The sequence below is a fragment of the Nelumbo nucifera genome, chromosome 3 (assembly GCF_055504915.1).
Source record: "Nelumbo nucifera cultivar China Antique chromosome 3, China Antique-T2T, whole genome shotgun sequence".
Classification (NCBI taxonomy): Eukaryota; Viridiplantae; Streptophyta; class Magnoliopsida; order Proteales; family Nelumbonaceae; genus Nelumbo; species Nelumbo nucifera.
The window spans coordinates 8,283,461-8,300,003 of NC_142651.1; the positions used below are offsets into that span (position 1 = coordinate 8,283,461).

General features: G+C 38.0%; 3 protein-coding genes across 4 annotated transcripts; all 3 read right to left on the bottom strand.

Annotated features, from left to right (window-relative positions):
* Positions 1 to 617: 617 nt before the first annotated feature.
* On the bottom strand, positions 618 to 1,148 carry LOC104593306 (putative pectinesterase/pectinesterase inhibitor 26). Its single transcript, XM_010253059.1, has one exon. It carries the CDS (start codon positions 1,146 to 1,148, stop codon positions 618 to 620), a length of 531 nt encoding a protein of 176 aa, XP_010251361.1.
* A 2,168-nt stretch (positions 1,149 to 3,316) lies between these two features.
* Positions 3,317 to 5,420, bottom strand: LOC104593135 (high affinity nitrate transporter 2.5-like). 2 transcript variants are annotated; one of them, XM_088902258.1, is made up of 3 exons: positions 5,278 to 5,417; positions 4,040 to 5,216; positions 3,317 to 3,742 (listed from the first exon to the last, which is right to left on the bottom strand). In XM_088902258.1, exons 2-3 carry the CDS (start codon positions 5,203 to 5,205, stop codon positions 3,493 to 3,495), a joined length of 1,416 nt encoding a protein of 471 aa, XP_088758384.1. In that variant the 5' UTR covers positions 5,206 to 5,216; positions 5,278 to 5,417; the 3' UTR covers positions 3,317 to 3,492. The 2 variants fall into 2 exon arrangements, with proteins under 2 accessions (XP_088758384.1, XP_010251148.1); XM_010252846.3 differs by having other exon boundaries at positions 4,040 to 5,420.
* A 6,645-nt stretch (positions 5,421 to 12,065) lies between these two features.
* On the bottom strand, positions 12,066 to 12,656 carry LOC148800938 (uncharacterized). The gene is made up of 2 exons (XM_088899601.1): positions 12,470 to 12,656; positions 12,066 to 12,355 (listed from the first exon to the last, which is right to left on the bottom strand). The coding sequence occupies exons 1-2, from the start codon at positions 12,654 to 12,656 to the stop codon at positions 12,066 to 12,068; spliced, it is 477 nt and encodes a 158-aa protein (XP_088755727.1).
* Positions 12,657 to 16,543: the final 3,887 nt, after the last annotated feature.

Here is a 16,543-nt window from a genome sequence, read left to right on the forward strand (position 1 = left end):
AGCAAAAACATAAATAATGATAAATTATTGGTTATAGGATCTCCAACCATCATTTAGCAGTCCTTATGTGTCATGTGTGTAATTGGCTATGAGATTTACAACCATGTTAACAGTTTGTATTCTTTTTTTTTTATCGTTGGAAAAACTTTGATGGACAGAAATAAGGCCTCATGATAGTTACATACCGAAAAAACAAAAATAGTAGAAGGTAAAAAAGGAAAGTAAAATCCTCATTTTTATAAATGGTACAGACTTGGCAAGCGAGTTCGTTTCTTGAAATCCCGAATTGACTTTGATTTATGTTTTTTTCCTCAACGACCGGGAAGATATAGCTCTCCATGCATCATTTAGATGTAAAAGTAAAACGTGTGGTCTGTTAGATAACCACCAGAAAATATGAAGAGAAACTTAAGTGTTTTGATCTGGTCTGTGACTGTGATTCACCATGATCATGAGAGCGCAACAACAGTAAATTAAACAAAATTGCGAACAAAAATTATAAATAAAGACACTCTCTTCTCTCCTGTTTTTGTTAGCTAAATTCACCAGAACCTTCAATATCCTCCTCAACGATCGAGAGATAAAAGGATTCAAACATTGAAGCATTAATTAATTAATTATATTTTACTAGCCAAAGCCAAGGCGTCGGTGACAAGCTTTTCTATGACATCGTTGTATTTGAGAACAGGGGGGGCGCTAGCAAGGTTGGTAGTCTCGTTTAAGGTATCATCGCAAGTGCCAATGTCTGAGAGAGCAGAAGAGAGTTTATCTTCCAAGCCACCCCTGGACTTCTCCTTGAGGTCGCTGTCACATGCTGTAAGGTTATCCAAGGCGTCTTGGTACACTTCTCTGCACACATCCAGGAACAACTTTCCCTCCTCCGTTTCGGTCTTCATGAGACTAAGCACCTTGCTCTTTGCCTGGTTTATTTGAGCAATGGAGGCCTGGATGGCCACACTCGTTGCATCCTCGAATCCACCTCCTGTCTTTACGTCCTGCAAAGCTGTGCTGCAGACGCCCGGGTAGTCGGTTTCCTTGCACATGTCCGCCGTGGTTTCAGCTTCACTTCTCGTCGACAGGCAGATAATGGTGGTTGCCACAACTACTACTTGTACTAGTGGCAAGGTAAGGTATCGTTGGAATATCATTTTCTCTGCTTTATTTCTCTCTCTCAACACTTTTCTCTGCTTAATTTAATTTGGGTGTTTCTATCAGACTAGCTATCAGGGAGTTTTCTCTTATATAATTAATGAGATTTGAGAGTTCAGACTCCCTCTTCTAATTCTAAATTTAAGCTTGCTGTTTTGGGGAGAACCTCTGATTTTGAAACTCTAACAGAATAACGTCTTCTCATAACCAAAAATATGGAATTTGCGGAAGGATTGCCTACATCGTAGCAAGCCTGACCGACTCTTTTTTGGATTCGACTATGATGCCGGAAAGACATGATATCATGCTTTTCAAATTGTCATTGACCCGAGTGGTCAGACCGTTGGGCCCAGAAACTGCTCAGGTTCCTGGTTTTGTTTTACATTTTTTAACCCATTTTTTTGTTAAAACGTTGACTTAATCAATGACTTGTTTGATCCGAAATAATAGTTTTAGCTAAAACCGTACTCCACCTCAGAATTCTGAATTACACAGAAAATCTACAATAATTTAAAATTTCAAAAACCTGGCATTAATTCTAAGCTCTCACCTATTCTAACGATAGGTAGAGTCATGGTTTTCAAAACCAGACCGGATTGGATGGTTGAACTAAAAAAACCGGAAATCAGTCATCTGTTTTTCTCTAAAATCGCTTTTTTCTCCAAAACTACTGATTTTGGCCAGCAAACCACTGAACCATCCGGTTAATCGTTCGAACCATTTGAATGGTTTTAACTGTTTTTCAAATTTTAAAATTTTTTTTGTCAGAACGGGCTGACCGTTCGTCCCGATAACCGGACTCCTGACCGATTCAATCGCCAGATCAGCTTTAAAAACCATGAATAGAACCGCTGACCGGATGATAGAACTAAACAGTAAAAATAGTAGCCAAAACAGTTCTAGGTTTTTAATTAATACATTGCAATTGCAAGATACTGAAGAAACTTAAAACCGATCAACCGGCTGAGTGCAAACACACAGCGAAAATAATTTATAGCTGACTGGAAGGTTTGGAAGTATGGCTGGGATGATATCAGGCAAACCCCACTGGACATATTGATCATATGGCTTAAATAGCCATCCGACACTATTAAATCTGCTCCCATGCTACTCACTTACTCAGTAGGGTTTAATTCATATCGAAAGAACAGGTTATACTTGTAAGTGAGATGTTTTATAACATAAATGTTTCTGTTTTCATTTGTTTTTCAAATTAATTTTATTTTAGAAAAAGTAAAAAATAATACATGTTTTTTGAATCATCAAAATACACAATGATTTTAAAACAAAAATAAAATTTTAATGTAGAAATTAACCAGATGAAAATATGTTTTTGAATCAGAGATTTAAGTATATATTTTTGGATGTTAATTAATTTTGAAAATAAAAAATACATACACAATCAAGAAATTTTTTTTTATGTTTTGAGAAACAAACAGTCTCATCAGATGGTTTCGATTTATTTTTGAAACGGGCAACCAAAAAAACAATTAGCATTGTAGAATGCCCCCTAAGTTTTGATTCTCGTTTTCCTCCGTAGAGGAATAACAGGTGAACGTCTTTGTTTTCATTCTTCCTCTTGTTTCTAAGTTTTGTTTAGGTATAGCAAAATTGCATGAAGTAGCTAGATGTTCTTCGTCAGAGAGAGAGAGAGAGAGGTGCATGACAGTGCCCCTACTGCTGATTTGGAATCAGTAAAAATTTATATTGATTCGATTTTATTTGCATTTGGAAGAAAAGTATACTCATGAACGATATAAAATTTTATTTCGGTTTACTTTGGTGTATGTTTGGATGGAATAGAGTTTTAAGTTGAAAATTGATATAGGGAAAGTACTAAAATTAGATTGATTATCTATGTAAATATTAATTTAATCGATGTAAAACTTAAGCTCTTCACCCATACTTTCAAGGTTCAATAATATAAAACGTCATCGGTACATTGATTCTAGACGCAGTCATCAACATCATCAGTGTAAAACGTCATCGGTAAGTTTTAAGTGTAAAACGTTTTACATGATAGGGACACTGCCCCACATCCTTCCTTTATTGGGGTGGTGGGCGACACAGTCTGATTGTTTGTTTAAAAGTCTTTTCACATGACAACTAATGTATAAAGTAAAGATTCACCAATAGTTGATGAGTATAAGAAAAGAGGGCTAACAGAGATGAAAGACTCTCTATAGCTTCATCGTCAGTAGGTATATTGTAAATAAAGATGACCATCAGCAAAGAAGAAAAAAAGAGTACATGAATAAATGTTTGCCTTAAATTTTATTTACAGTACCAGAGAGCGTTTTGATAGTTTGATCTATCAATTATATAGTTTCTCGCATTGAAATCTTACTCCATCAAATTATAATACTCTGCTCCTTCCATAAAATCTGAATCCATGGATGGACCATAAAACATTCCACCCCATTGGGGAAAGTATATCAAAGTAATTGGAAGAGTACAGACAATCATCATGAGACCCATCAAAGAAATGCCGGTTTCCTTTGAAAACGTAGAGCCAGAAAAAAACAGCAACTGAGTCACCACTGCACCTACAGTTCCACCACTCCCGGTCATCCCCGAAATTACGCCCAACGCCCTGCAGCGACACATGTTTCAACGAGCTTCAGTTAACAATAATAATTATGAGACTGATTGACGGCCTTGATGCATCTGTTGCTGCTTCATTTTAATTTGCAGGTTAGGCTTAGGCTTGGATGGAATATATATAATCATTAATCAAATAGACGAGGAGTACTTCACCGCCGGCGGTTCAGACTACAGAGAGAATACCCCGGAAACCCTTTTGGAGCCGACAGCCAGACATTAAAGGTTGCAGCTTTAAATTTGTAGGATGAAATTAATTAAATTCTATAAACATAGCAACTGATCTCACCTTTTGGAGACGAAAGGAACCACCCCAAACGTCAGACCGGAAGCAGCTTGGACGAAGCAAGAGAATCCACACATCACAATAATTGAAGCATAGAGTGAGTTGACACGCCCAAGTAGGAAGCAGAGTAGCCCAGCTACGGTCTGAACCACCCACAAGCTCCACAACCTTCCCCTCATCCCAAACCTCTTCGCCGTTGTATCCGATATCACTCCGCCAATTGGTCTAGACACGAAATTTGCCAATCCAAAGCTTGCTGCAACGGCGCCAGCAATCTGAATCTTCAGATCAAATCTGTCATAGAAGTACTGTGCGATTATGTTATCAACTGTTAACTCGACCCCGAAACAATACCCATATGTCAACCCCAATATCCATCCTCTGTAATTCTTGAGGCCATGAAAAAGAACTTGAGACAAACTGCCTTTTGGCTTGTTAATGGAATTCCTGATCACCTGGTTATAGTTCCCATCCGGTAAGTCTTGGCCGTATGCCAACACCAACAGTGCTGTCATGGCTTGGAATACAGCAGGGACAATAAAAGCAACACGCCATGCAGTAAAAGACGCTACGCCCAGGCGAGTGATGAGGGAGTAGATCAGTGGCATTAACATCTGGGTAGCCCCGGTGCCTACGTTGGCCCACCCAGCGGCTATACCATTGGCAAGCCCAACGACGTTGCCTGAAAACATTGAACTCATCCAGAATTGGTTGGACACGAAATTGGCTATCGTCAATCCGATGAGGAAGCGGAGGAGGATGAAAGCTCCGGCCGATGAGGCAAGAGCGGTGGAAAAGACAATCGGCGCAACCAGGAGAGAGATAGTTGCAGATGCGAGGCGGGGGCCAATCAAGTCACAGGCAGGTCCCATTGCTAGACGAGAGAAGATGGCGCCGGCAAAGGATGCAATTCCAGCATTTCCGATGTCGGTGTCGGTGAGGTTGAGATCATCACGGATGATGGGTAGGAGCGGAGGTATGGCAAAAGTTGAGAAGAAGCAAGAGAAGAGGGAGATCCACGTTAGGTGGAATGCACGCATATGTGGTGGCGCCAAAGAGAACAACCTTAGTTCGGTGGCCTTGTGTTCGGCATCAACCGGAAGAAAGAAAAAAGACTCTTTTCTTCTGCATCCCGCCGTCCAGGATGTGTCCAATTCCGTTTGAGCCATTAAAAGCTTACCTGATGAAAGTTTTAGTTGCAGAAATATTATTGCAGAGTCGTAGCCAGTAGTATCGGGTACTCGGAAGTTGGAAGTCGGAAGAGAATGAGAGAGAATCAAATAGCTGGGATTTTTAAATAAAACCAGAAATTTTTATTTGGTGGTCTCAATCGAATGAAATTGCCGAAGAAATAACAGTCATTCATGATTCCATGTCCGACCACCCAATACCAATAAATAACCTATAAATTGATGGTGAAAGAATTTATTAGTCACCACTTACCGCTTTACTACTCATCGAGTGTACTATCTCTGTGGGGAAATTCTAACTCCAAAGTTCAAACAAAAAATTAAAGATGAAAAGAAAAGATTATTCAATGGAATCATATTATAATTGAATGCCACTTGGCAAAATAAGCCCGGATGAATACGGAGGCCCAACTCCCAAGCCCAGTCTCCAATTAACCATCATGGTGTAAATGAGGGTGAGTGGTAGATCGGAATGATGGATGTTTAAAGAGAGAGAAGATTTAATGTGTTCTGGGAAAAAGTAAGTTACCTTATATAAGTACTTATGGAAGATTAAAGTGAAAAAAAATTCATCAAAACAAAAAAAAAAAGATTAAAGTGAAAAAATAAAATAAAATGCATACGCATCCAGAGATTATAGAAAAGGCGTTGGGTAGCCTAATGGAGTACCAAAGTGCCACCCGTGATTAAGAGTGAAGACAGAGATGTATATGGATCAAATGGAACGGTTTGAATCTGCTTTCAACAAGACACTATATCAGTAAACGGTTTGGATTATCTCTCTTGTCATCAGATTTGTCCACGTAACACGTAATCCGATTGGACCAACCAGCCCTGGACCTGTTCATTGTGAGACCGGATCTGCTTCTCACACATGGCGTCTCACACCGGCATCACAGGCATATGCATTAGGAACATCTCCCGTGCTTAACTGTTATTATTTATGGTAAATGTTTCCAATGCATGGTGGGATGTGCCTCTAAGGTCGTTGTAACGCATTCTATTTGAGGAGCAGATCCCAATTTGTTCCTTGTTGGATTTGAACAGGTTTGAATCGAATCTAAGCCCAACCTGATAATATTTTGTATAATTAAATATTCTTTGTGCCTCTTCTTTTTTTCAAGTCAGATCTTTTAGTATTATGGGGTTTGTGGTCATTTAATAAAAATAAATCAGTTTCATTGTTGATTAAAAATAGAAAAAAAAAATCTTTTTGTCGAATTATTGATCAGGCTTCAGGTTTTATACGAGGGTCAGGCTTGGACTCTAAGATTTAGGCCCAGTGGTCATGCTAGGTTCGGACTTTGGCTCAATATCTAGGCCTGATGTTCAGGGCCGATTTAGGCTTGGGCATGAAAATGTTTTATTCATGTTTTTGAACCGTCGTTGATCCAAGCGTTCAGACAATTCGGCCCGGGAATCATCTAGGCAACCAGTTCTGTTTCATCCTTAACCCGGTCCTTGGCCAAAAATTGTTGATTTGGTCAGCGACCCACTGACCTGGGTGATCAAACCATTGACCCATTCAACAATTTTATCCATTTTTTATTTTAATTACTTTTTATTTTTTAAGTTGAAAATCTGAAATGGGCCATCTATTCAAACCAGACAATTAAACCATTGACTCAGAAACCGGTGGCTAGAATGATTTCAGTTTCAAATCAGTTTTTAAAACCTTGGTTTTATTAATATAAAGGCAAATCTTGACTGAACCCGGGCCATGAACAAGTCTACTTGTCATTCATGATAAGATGTTGATGTTCCTGCTGTACAGCTTTAGTGGCTTATTTGTTGGCAGTAGACCAGAGCGTCAAATGGGAAGAAGACCCCATGTTTTTTTTTTTTTTCATTTGAATCATTTAGGGTGGTGGTTGGTTGGTTCTTCTACGGTTTTTCAGAAAACGATAATAATAATAATAATAATAATAATAATAATAATAATAATAATAATAATAATAATAATAATAATAATAATAATAATGGTCTGGTGTTTTTTGGTAAATTACAAAGACCCCCCTTGTACTATGGGGTTAGTGACAAAGTCCCCCTGTACTTTTTTTTGCGACAAAGACCCCCTGAACTTTAGCCATTAGACAAAGACCCCCTTGTCCGTTAAGTCAGATGACGAAAAGCATTAAATTACCAAAATACCCCACTAAACTTTTTCTATTTTCTTTTTCTTGCCCTTTTTCTCTTAAAACCTATTTAGCCTAGAAAATGTTAAAATATATAAATATGGTCTGGTGGGTCAGTAATTGTTTTCCTTCTTTTTGAGTTTCACTTCACATACCATGATTATGGCCTTGACATTGTCTCTGGTTAAGTCTTCTAATTCATCATTTTTCTCATCTTCGTCATAATAGGTGTCCCCTTTATTTCATTAATATTCTCCATTGAATGTTTCAAAATCATTGTTTTTATGCCATTTCACCTAACTTCAATGAATAAGACAATGATCAGTATAAAAAGGGTAGTTTAGACATTTAAACAACTTTACAGTTGGATGAAAATTTTTTCAAAGTTAACTGACAAAATATTAACGGAAGAGAGTTTTTTATCTAACGGTTAAAGTTCAGGGGAGTCTTTATCGCAAAAAAAAATACAGGGAGGAATTTGTCACTGACCCCATAGTAAAGGGGGTCTTTATAATTTACCCTTTTTTTTTTCAGAAAATGGCAATGTATGCATGGATAGAAACAAGGGAGAAGTTCTCTTCTCGAGGGAGGCAAGAATGAGATGTGGGCCGCCCTCGTGCCGCAGTTAATTGGAGCGTCAGTATTTTGGCTTGGAGTTCGTCGAATTATGAATAATTATGGATGCTTTATGATTGATTCTCCAATCACATAATAAATACCTCTCTCAATTATTGTTGATGTGATATATTATTGTTTTTCTTTCCTTTGTTCGTATTCTTTGAATTCTGTTAAAATTTCTTCCACCTACCTACCTTCAAGGCAGAAAGAGGCTAGACATTCCCCCGATTATGTACGCGGGCTCAGTCTTCACAAGACCCGTGTGTTGTGTGTTCACATCGAATTCATAGTCAACTAAAAGGAAAAAAAAAATTATAAGGAAAAAGGAATATGGGGAAACGGTTGAAATAAAATAGCAGTATCAAAATCTATGTAATGAAGAGAGATGCAAAAGGAGCTAAAAAAACAAGATGTTTGTAGAATTAGCGAAGTCTATAATTAATGGGATATGAATTATGTTAAATGTTTTATTTATTTTGTTATTATATAACAGAAGATCAACTGCGCAACAAAAAAATGAAACTAACTTGTTGAAGAAAAACTTCATGTATTGGCATATGGAAGACAATGAAAATATATACAATGTAACGGAACATTACAGATGTCAAGAAGTAAGTCCACGTGGGTAAATTAATTCGAATCATTTGGATTCTGGGACTATAAGTTACAGTTTTGCATATCCTTCTAATTCCCAGGGGTAAGTTGGATGCCCAACTTGCTTACTAGTGTAGAAAATGAAAGAGGCCCAAGAGGTTTGGTGAGGAGGTCTGTCGGCTGATCTTTGTTGGAAATATGATGAGTAGCAATTGTGTTGTTTGCAATGCACTAGCGAATAAATTGACAGTCAATTTCAATGTGCTTGATTCGTTCATGATATACAGGATTGTTGGCGATGTGGAGAGCCGCTTGACTATCACAATAGAGATGCATAGGACCTTTGATGGTGATTCCAAGATCATGGAGGAGACGCTTGAGTCACAATAACTCTGAAGTAGCTACAACCATTGCACGATACTTTGCCTCTGCAGATGACCAAGACACCACACTCTGCTTTTTACTTTTCCAAGATAGGAGAGATCCTCCTGGCATGGTAATATAACTTGTGGTTGATCGTCGGGTAGTGGGGCATGAAGCCCAGTCAGAATCGCAGAAAGCTTTGAAGGTGAGGTCAGAAGTAGATGGTAGAAATAGCCCATGAGATGTTGTGGCTTGCAAGTACTGTAGGACTCGTAAAGCTGCATCCATGTTCACCTGATGAGGTTTGTGAATGATTTGGCTCAAAGTACTGATTGCAAAGCTTAGTTCTGGTCTACTGACTTGTAAGTAGACAAGTCAGCCCACAAGTCTTCTATATTGTCCAGGATCTTGAAGTAATGGGCGAGTCATCATGGAGTGGTGATAATTGCTCCATGGGTATTTTAGCAGGCCTACAATTAAGCACTTTGTTTCTTGTAGAAATCATGAATGTACTTCAGCTGACTCAGGAAAATTCCCAATGTAGATCTTTGAACCTCAATGCCCAAAAAATAAGAGAGAGGGCCCAAATATTTGAGAAGGAAGCATGAGTGTAGATAATCATTCAGCTTTTGAATGCATGATTCATGAGTACTAATGATTATAAGATCATCAACATACACCGAAACTGCTATGAAGGTATCTGATTTCTGCAGTGTGAACAGTGAATAGTCAGCTTTGGATTGTGAGAAGCCATATTCTTGTAGGGCAAGAGTGAATTTTTTAAACCACATCCTTGACACTTGCTTAAGCCCGTATAAAGACTTTTGTAGGCAACAAACTTTGTGTGGCTTATTTTTATCAAATCCTTGTGGGATGCACATATAGACTTCCTCATGAAGATCACCATTTAAGAATGCATTGTTGACATCAAGTTGGTGAAGAGACCAACCTCAAGTTGCCGCAACTGCTAACAAGTAATGCATGGTTACCAGTTTGGCGACAAGGGCAAAAGTGTCATGATATTCCAACCCCTCAATTTGAGTATATCCATGGGCCACTAGGCGGGCCTTGTAGCGATCAACAGTACCATCAGGTTTCAGTTTGATTTTGTAAATCCATTTTGAACCAATGGCTTTTTTTCCTAGTTGGATATCAACAATGGACAAGTGTTGTTTTGCTCAAGAGCTTCAATTTCTTCGGCCATGGCCTATTGCCACTTTGGATCTTGAGATGCTTCTGTATAATTCTTGGGTTCAATCAATGATGATGTAAGGGCATGGGACTGTTGTTGCAAAGATGGGAGTATGGAGTAGATGTAGTCCTTTAAATGGGATGGTGCTCGACTAGAACGAGACTGCCGAGGTTGCTGATCTATGGTGTGGTTAGGTGGAGCATCATGATGGGAGTGTTGTGAAATGATAGTGGATTCAACATCCTCCTAGGGTAAAGGAATAATAGGTGAGGGAACGGGCTGAATTGGATTTGGGTGGCAGTCCTTAAAAGGAAATTGGGTTTCATAAAAAATCACATCTCTAGATACGAAAATGGTTTTGGACTCTAGATCATACAGGTGGTATCCTTTTTGGGCATTTGGGTATCCCACAAATATGCACTTTTGGGCTCGTGTGGCAAATTTATCATGAGTAGGTGGAGCTACCCGAGCAAAACATAAACACCAAAAAACCTTAAAGTGGGAATAATAGGTTGTTGTAAGTATACACTCGCCCCAAAAAGTGATTGGAAGATTGGCTTAAAATCTGAGAGCACAGGCTACTTCCAACAAGTGTCGGTATTTGCGTTCTGCAACACCATTCTATTGGGGCGTGTCAACACAGGATTGTTGATATATGATCCCCTGCTTGTGAATAAAATTATTGCATGGGTCCAAACAAGAATTCAGACCAAGTACCTGATCTGGTGTACTTTACAGTAGCATTATGTTGTGTCTTAACCATGTGACAAAATGAGACCAAGAAATCCAAAGTATCTGCCTTATGTTTCATCAGGTAAACCCATGTGCTGCGAGTACAATCATCCACTATAGTGAGAAAGTAATGTAACCCACTACAGGAGAGCATTTTATATCCACCCCAAATATCACAATGTAACAATTCAAAAGGTACTATAGACTGAGTAGTACTAATTGGAAATGGAAGTCTAGTAAGTTTTGCCTTGTGGCAAATTTCACAGTTCCGGTCTGCATCACTGGAAGAATGATCAGAAACGGTGGTGACTTGAGGAGAGGATGCATGCCCTAAGCGTTGATGCCATAGCATGTATGTCAACGGTGGGGTAATGTCGGTGGTGGAGTTATGAGCTGAGTTGGATGGTGGGTGAAGGTAGTATATTCCATTCTACATCTTACGCCTCCCGATTTCCTTCCTCGAGACTAGGTCCTATAAAATACAAAAATCAGGGTAGAAAGTAACTACACAATTCAGTTGGGAGGTTAATTTGCTGTCTGAAAGTAGATTGCAGTGGAAATCAGGAACACAAAGAACGTGATCTACAATGAGTTGAGGTGTGATCTTGCAGGGACCTTGATGTGTTACAAGTAATGTGGATCCATTTGGCAAACTAACAAACTTTGGTGAATTTATAGAGTAGCATGTAGTGAGATTAACATTGAAGGGTGACATGTGGTCTAATTATCCAGTGTATGGAATTTAAAGATGATGAGGTATGAGTGACAATACCAGCAAGATTAGTAGTGTTAGCTTGCAACTTGCCTTGACTAATGAGCGACAGCAGCTGATTATACTAATCCAGTGTAAAGATAGGAGCAAGATTGTTTGCGGTTGTAGAAACATGTGCCACAGCAGGTAGCATACTTTGTTTCTTGGATATGTTTGACCTGTTACAATCCCAATTTGGGGGATAACCCACTAGTTCGAAGCATCGGTCCCTAGTGTGACCTTTCTTTTTGCAATGATCACAATAGAGTTTGCTACGAGACTGAGAATTAGGATCTTGCATGTGATGTCCTGATTTGGACTAGACGACCCTGGTTGTAGCCTCAAGATTTTGAACAGTACGATGTGAAACCACCGATTGATGTCGTTCTTCTTGGATGATCAGCGCATAAGCACGATTGATTCCAAGAACTGGTTCAGTATCCAGTATGTTGGATCAAATAGAATTGAAGTTGTCCTTCAATCCCATGAGAAACTGATGCAACTTTTCTCGTTCTCTTTCTGCCACATAGTCTTTGGTCGTGCCACAAACGCAGAGAGGTGCAGGAATGAGGGCATACATATCATCCCATAGACCCTTCAGTTTTGCAAAATATGCAACTACATTCATTGAACCCTGATTCAAGAGCGCGATGTCCCGTTTCAACTGGTGGATTCTCAGAATGTTGCCCTGTGAATACCGATCCTCAAGATCTTTCCAGATTTCTTGAGCTATTTCAATGTATGCTATACTTTTATGGAGATCTCAGGTCACAAAATTGAACAGTCAGCCGATCACCATGGAATTGCATTTCACCCAAGCCAGACAATCACAGGAGGTCAAATCTAGACATGGCAGACTTCCATCTACAAAGGAGAATTTGCTTTTCGCCTGGAGAGCATTCTTCATTGCACGCCTCCAAATCGAATAGTTGTCGCCGCTGAGTGGCACTGAAACAAGCACCACCCCTGGATTTTTCGATGGATGAAGAAAGTAAGGAGACCTTGGATCACTCTCGGCCATGGTGGTTGCGTTTGTATTCGCCATTAAAGAACATAGAAAAAATCGAGAGAAGAAAACAAGGAAAACAGGCGGGATGAATCTACTACTTTAATACCATAACAAAAGACCAACTGCGCAACAAAAAATGAAACTAACTTGTTGAAGAAAAATTTCATGTATTGACATATGGAAGACGATAAAAATATATACAATGTCAGGGAACATTCCAAATGTCAAAAAGTAAGTCGACGTAAATAAACTAATTCAAACCATCTGGGACTATAAGTTACACTTTTGCATATCCTTCTAATATTATATAAAGGTAATGACAACTACTGAGCAATTTCTATATTAAATAAATATATGTAAACTAGGTTCATTGCTCCTTAGAAAAAAAAAAAAAAAAAAAAAGAAAACGAAGGCAACTTATTGTAACGTTCACTGGGCCACTTATGGAAGAGAAAGAGAAAAGGCCACTTATGTCGTCAGGGCCCACTTACTACTTGCCGATCAAAAGCAGTGAATGTCGGTCCAGCTGTGGCATCATGGAATTTGATAGCTATCTTGTACCTCGAATAGGTGAATTTGTTGATTAAGTATACTTGTAATGTATTTATATATATATATATATATATATATATATATTACGTACCTTGGTATGGGAGAAGCTATAAGAAAAGTTGTTCTCACTTAAAACAACATTTTTTTTTACAAGTAGAACATGTATTAGACCAAAGTCCTTGCTCAACGTGAACGCAAGTGACATAGCAGTGATTTTGTACCGCTGTTGTACGGCCTAAATGTTAATATTACATAAAGATTAAAATGTGCATTAAAGGGGTAATAACTTCTCCTGTCCAGGTCGTGATGAGGCTATAGCATTTCTATGGTATCAACTGAAATCGTTCTGTTTCTCTTGACCTAAAGTTAAGCGAGAATTAAAAAAAAAAAAAAATCATATATGTATAATATGGGAAATATAATAGTTTAATCTCTAAATTTATAAGATGTGGTTGTTATAAGTCTATGTTACCAAGATTGTAGCTGACTAGCTTCATCAATTGTTGAGTTCCAAATAAGGTGTGTATATTTGACAATCGACATTGATAAACCTGTATTGTTGGAAAGTATAGTTTAGAACCAAAATGGGAATAATAGCAAATAGGGTACTTTAGAATTAATGTTTTTACCATGATATGGAGTGACCTTGATTGCCGATGCTAACAAGACTATGTAATCATTGCTTGTTTGAAGAAGAAGATTTTTGTGTTTGGAAATGATGCAAATGGAGTGTAAGTCCCGTTAAAGGTTAATTTGCACTCTTCTTCACTTTTGCGTGTATTTGGCAACATTATATTTATGCATTTACAAGTGATAGATCAATGCATATTTATATTGATAATAAGATGTGAAAGTACATCAATAAAAAAGAAGTAAATTTGCATTTAAGTGGGTTTTTAATTTAAAAAAAAAAAAACATATGCTTTAATAGAATTCATGTTTGCATCCATTACAACTAAAAGTCTATTTGGTAAAAAGGTAAATTTGTGAGTACAAGACTAACCCAATTTTACAATTTATATAAATCATTTTACACTCTACATATTTATATCGTTTCCAAATGCAGCCTTAAGAAATATCTCCATTTGTATCCCAAAGAGTTAAGGTGGTGGGAATCATGCTTTTGAATTGCATTGCATTATGGCATAGGTAGTAAGTTGTTTAAAATAAGCATATGTGAAAAGAGATTATGATAAATTATATCCATATCAGTAGTCAATGAGAAGCACATCTCTTTTCCTTGAGTTTGATGCAATCGTGGTTTGTGGGCTTATATAAACCACTATTCTGATCACATCTGTAAAGGTCTGCTTGATTAAAAACATATATTTTATATTGTTTATAATATAAGTAGAAGAAAAATATCATCCAATAATTCCTTCAGCTTTATCTTAAAAACTCGAAAAATAATGGCTGGCCTATCACTTGGTTTTAACCATGGTGTTTCAGACAATGTTGCTTTTACTTCAGGCCATTATGGATTTGCTGTAGATGTCATAAATAGATCAGGATGTCCTAGTGATCGACAAATGGCCATTGCATCTTAATAACTTTGAATCATATACCGCGACCCACCGATAAATGTAGAAGGAACTAATGTTGCATTATTATCTCCAAAGCTAACAACATCCCTCAATCCTTGGTATAATTCACTCCTTAACTGATTTTGATTGTTTCTATAATACCTTAACCTTTCATCTTCAGTTACTGCATATGATTCAGCGAGATACTGTTGAAATGCACGACCCCTCTGTAATAATGTTTTCCCTTCACCAATGAGACTCTGTACTTGAAAAGCAGTTAAGTCTCTTAATGTGACCATATTCCTCGCATTGCTTCTTTGATTCCAAACACCATCACGTTGAATATTAAGCAGTTAAGACTCTGTACCTGTGTTTTTTGAACCATCACCAAGCATAAGAACAACAACCTCATCACATGTAGGCTTATTATATTGCCTTAGATCTTTGCTCCTATCATCAAGAATCCTTATTTGTATATGCAAGCCAACTTTCTAAAAGCATTGCTTGGGCAGCTCGGAAGATTTTAACATAAGGATTAATTTCATTTAATATTTCTTGTAGAGCCTATACAACAGAAGGATTTAAGGATCCCCTAGTGTGTTCTCCTTGTATAGCTGATATCCAGTTATCGACCTCATGTTGGGTATCATAAACACACAGCTGAACAAATTTTGGTGGCATTCCTGGGCTAGGCAGCAAAGAGCCAATCTTATGGTAATTTAAACAATAATTCGAAAACAGTAAGGCCCTCTACCATCAAACAAACTATAATCGGTTTTGCCACCCATTGAAGTAAATGAAAACATGGAATTATACTGCTGAATGAGCTCATTAAACTTTGATGATGGTGTGTCATACCTCCCTAAGAACAAATTTTGCCCGGGTAAATTGACTTTACTAGCTTAACAGCATATAGGTGAACTTGAGGATGATCTTTCTTGAATCCACATTTTAGCATTGCAATATCGACAGATAGACGGCATCTTGGGGGGCCAAAGTCTCATCGAGACTTAAAGCTTTCATCTCGAATACGACCTCGCAAGTTGCTCTTGTTCCTAGTAGATTGGCATGTACTACCAGTAACAGTGCCTTGGGCCCTTCGCTGTTGCAAGATTTGCATCCTTCGTTGTGCTTGTGAATGTTTAGTATTTGTGGCTGGAGCATTGTTGTTTATCATCACTTGCTTTCCTAAGATTTCACGCCTTCTTTACCTTGCAAGACATTGTAAGTGAGGGATCCTTGGGTTTCCTACATAAGCACGTAGTGAAGTTTTTCAATGTAGATATAAATAAAGATTCCAAAGTTGGTATTTACAAGAAACATGACTCACTCGGCCTTGAACCGATGAATAGAAGTTGTTCTTGTGGGCTAGATGCTGGTGGAACCACTAATTTCACTTGAAGCTTGGGACTGAACATGTGTATTGAATCCACCAGTAGAAGTAATGGCCATCAACGGGGACCTATGAATCCTGCTAGAAAGTGCAATTTCGTCAAAAGATAGAAGCATCATCATTGAGAGGAAGATGGCCATCAAAGGGGTAGGGATGTGGGAACAACTTGTGGGTTGAAGATCCTGAATGAGCCAATAGAGCCAGAGATCAATTTATAGAAGAGTTCTTTTATAAAGAATAAATTGATTTTCAAAGTTAAAGTGTGATTACACTATAGAAACTGCACCATGAAGCAAAAAAAAAAGTGAACCAATTACATTAAAGACATCGCATATCTACTTATCTTTTCATTGATTTAAGTTAAAATTAAAGACATCCCATATGATGTTTCACCTTTGGATTGCATTCTTGCATTACAACGCAGATTCTGTACCATAGCATTTGCCTCAAAGATA

Bases quoted from the DNA above. Each gene is read 5' to 3' on its own strand.
- LOC148800938 (XM_088899601.1), bottom strand. From the start codon at position 12,656: ATGGCGAATACAAACGCAACCACCATGGCCGAGAGTGATCCAAGGTCT. The intron at 12,356-12,469 runs GTCTGCCATGTC...ATAAAAGTATAG, and splicing joins ATTCTCCTTTGTAGATGGAA to CATACATTGAAATAGCTCAA.
- LOC104593306 (XM_010253059.1), bottom strand. From the start codon at position 1,148: ATGATATTCCAACGATACCTTACCTTGCCACTAGTACAAGTAGTAGTT.
- LOC104593135 (XM_010252846.3), bottom strand. From the start codon at position 5,205: ATGGCTCAAACGGAATTGGACACATCCTGGACGGCGGGATGCAGAAGA. The intron at 3,743-4,039 runs GTGAGATCAGTT...GTGTCGCTGCAG, and splicing joins GTTCCTTTCGTCTCCAAAAG to GGCGTTGGGCGTAATTTCGG.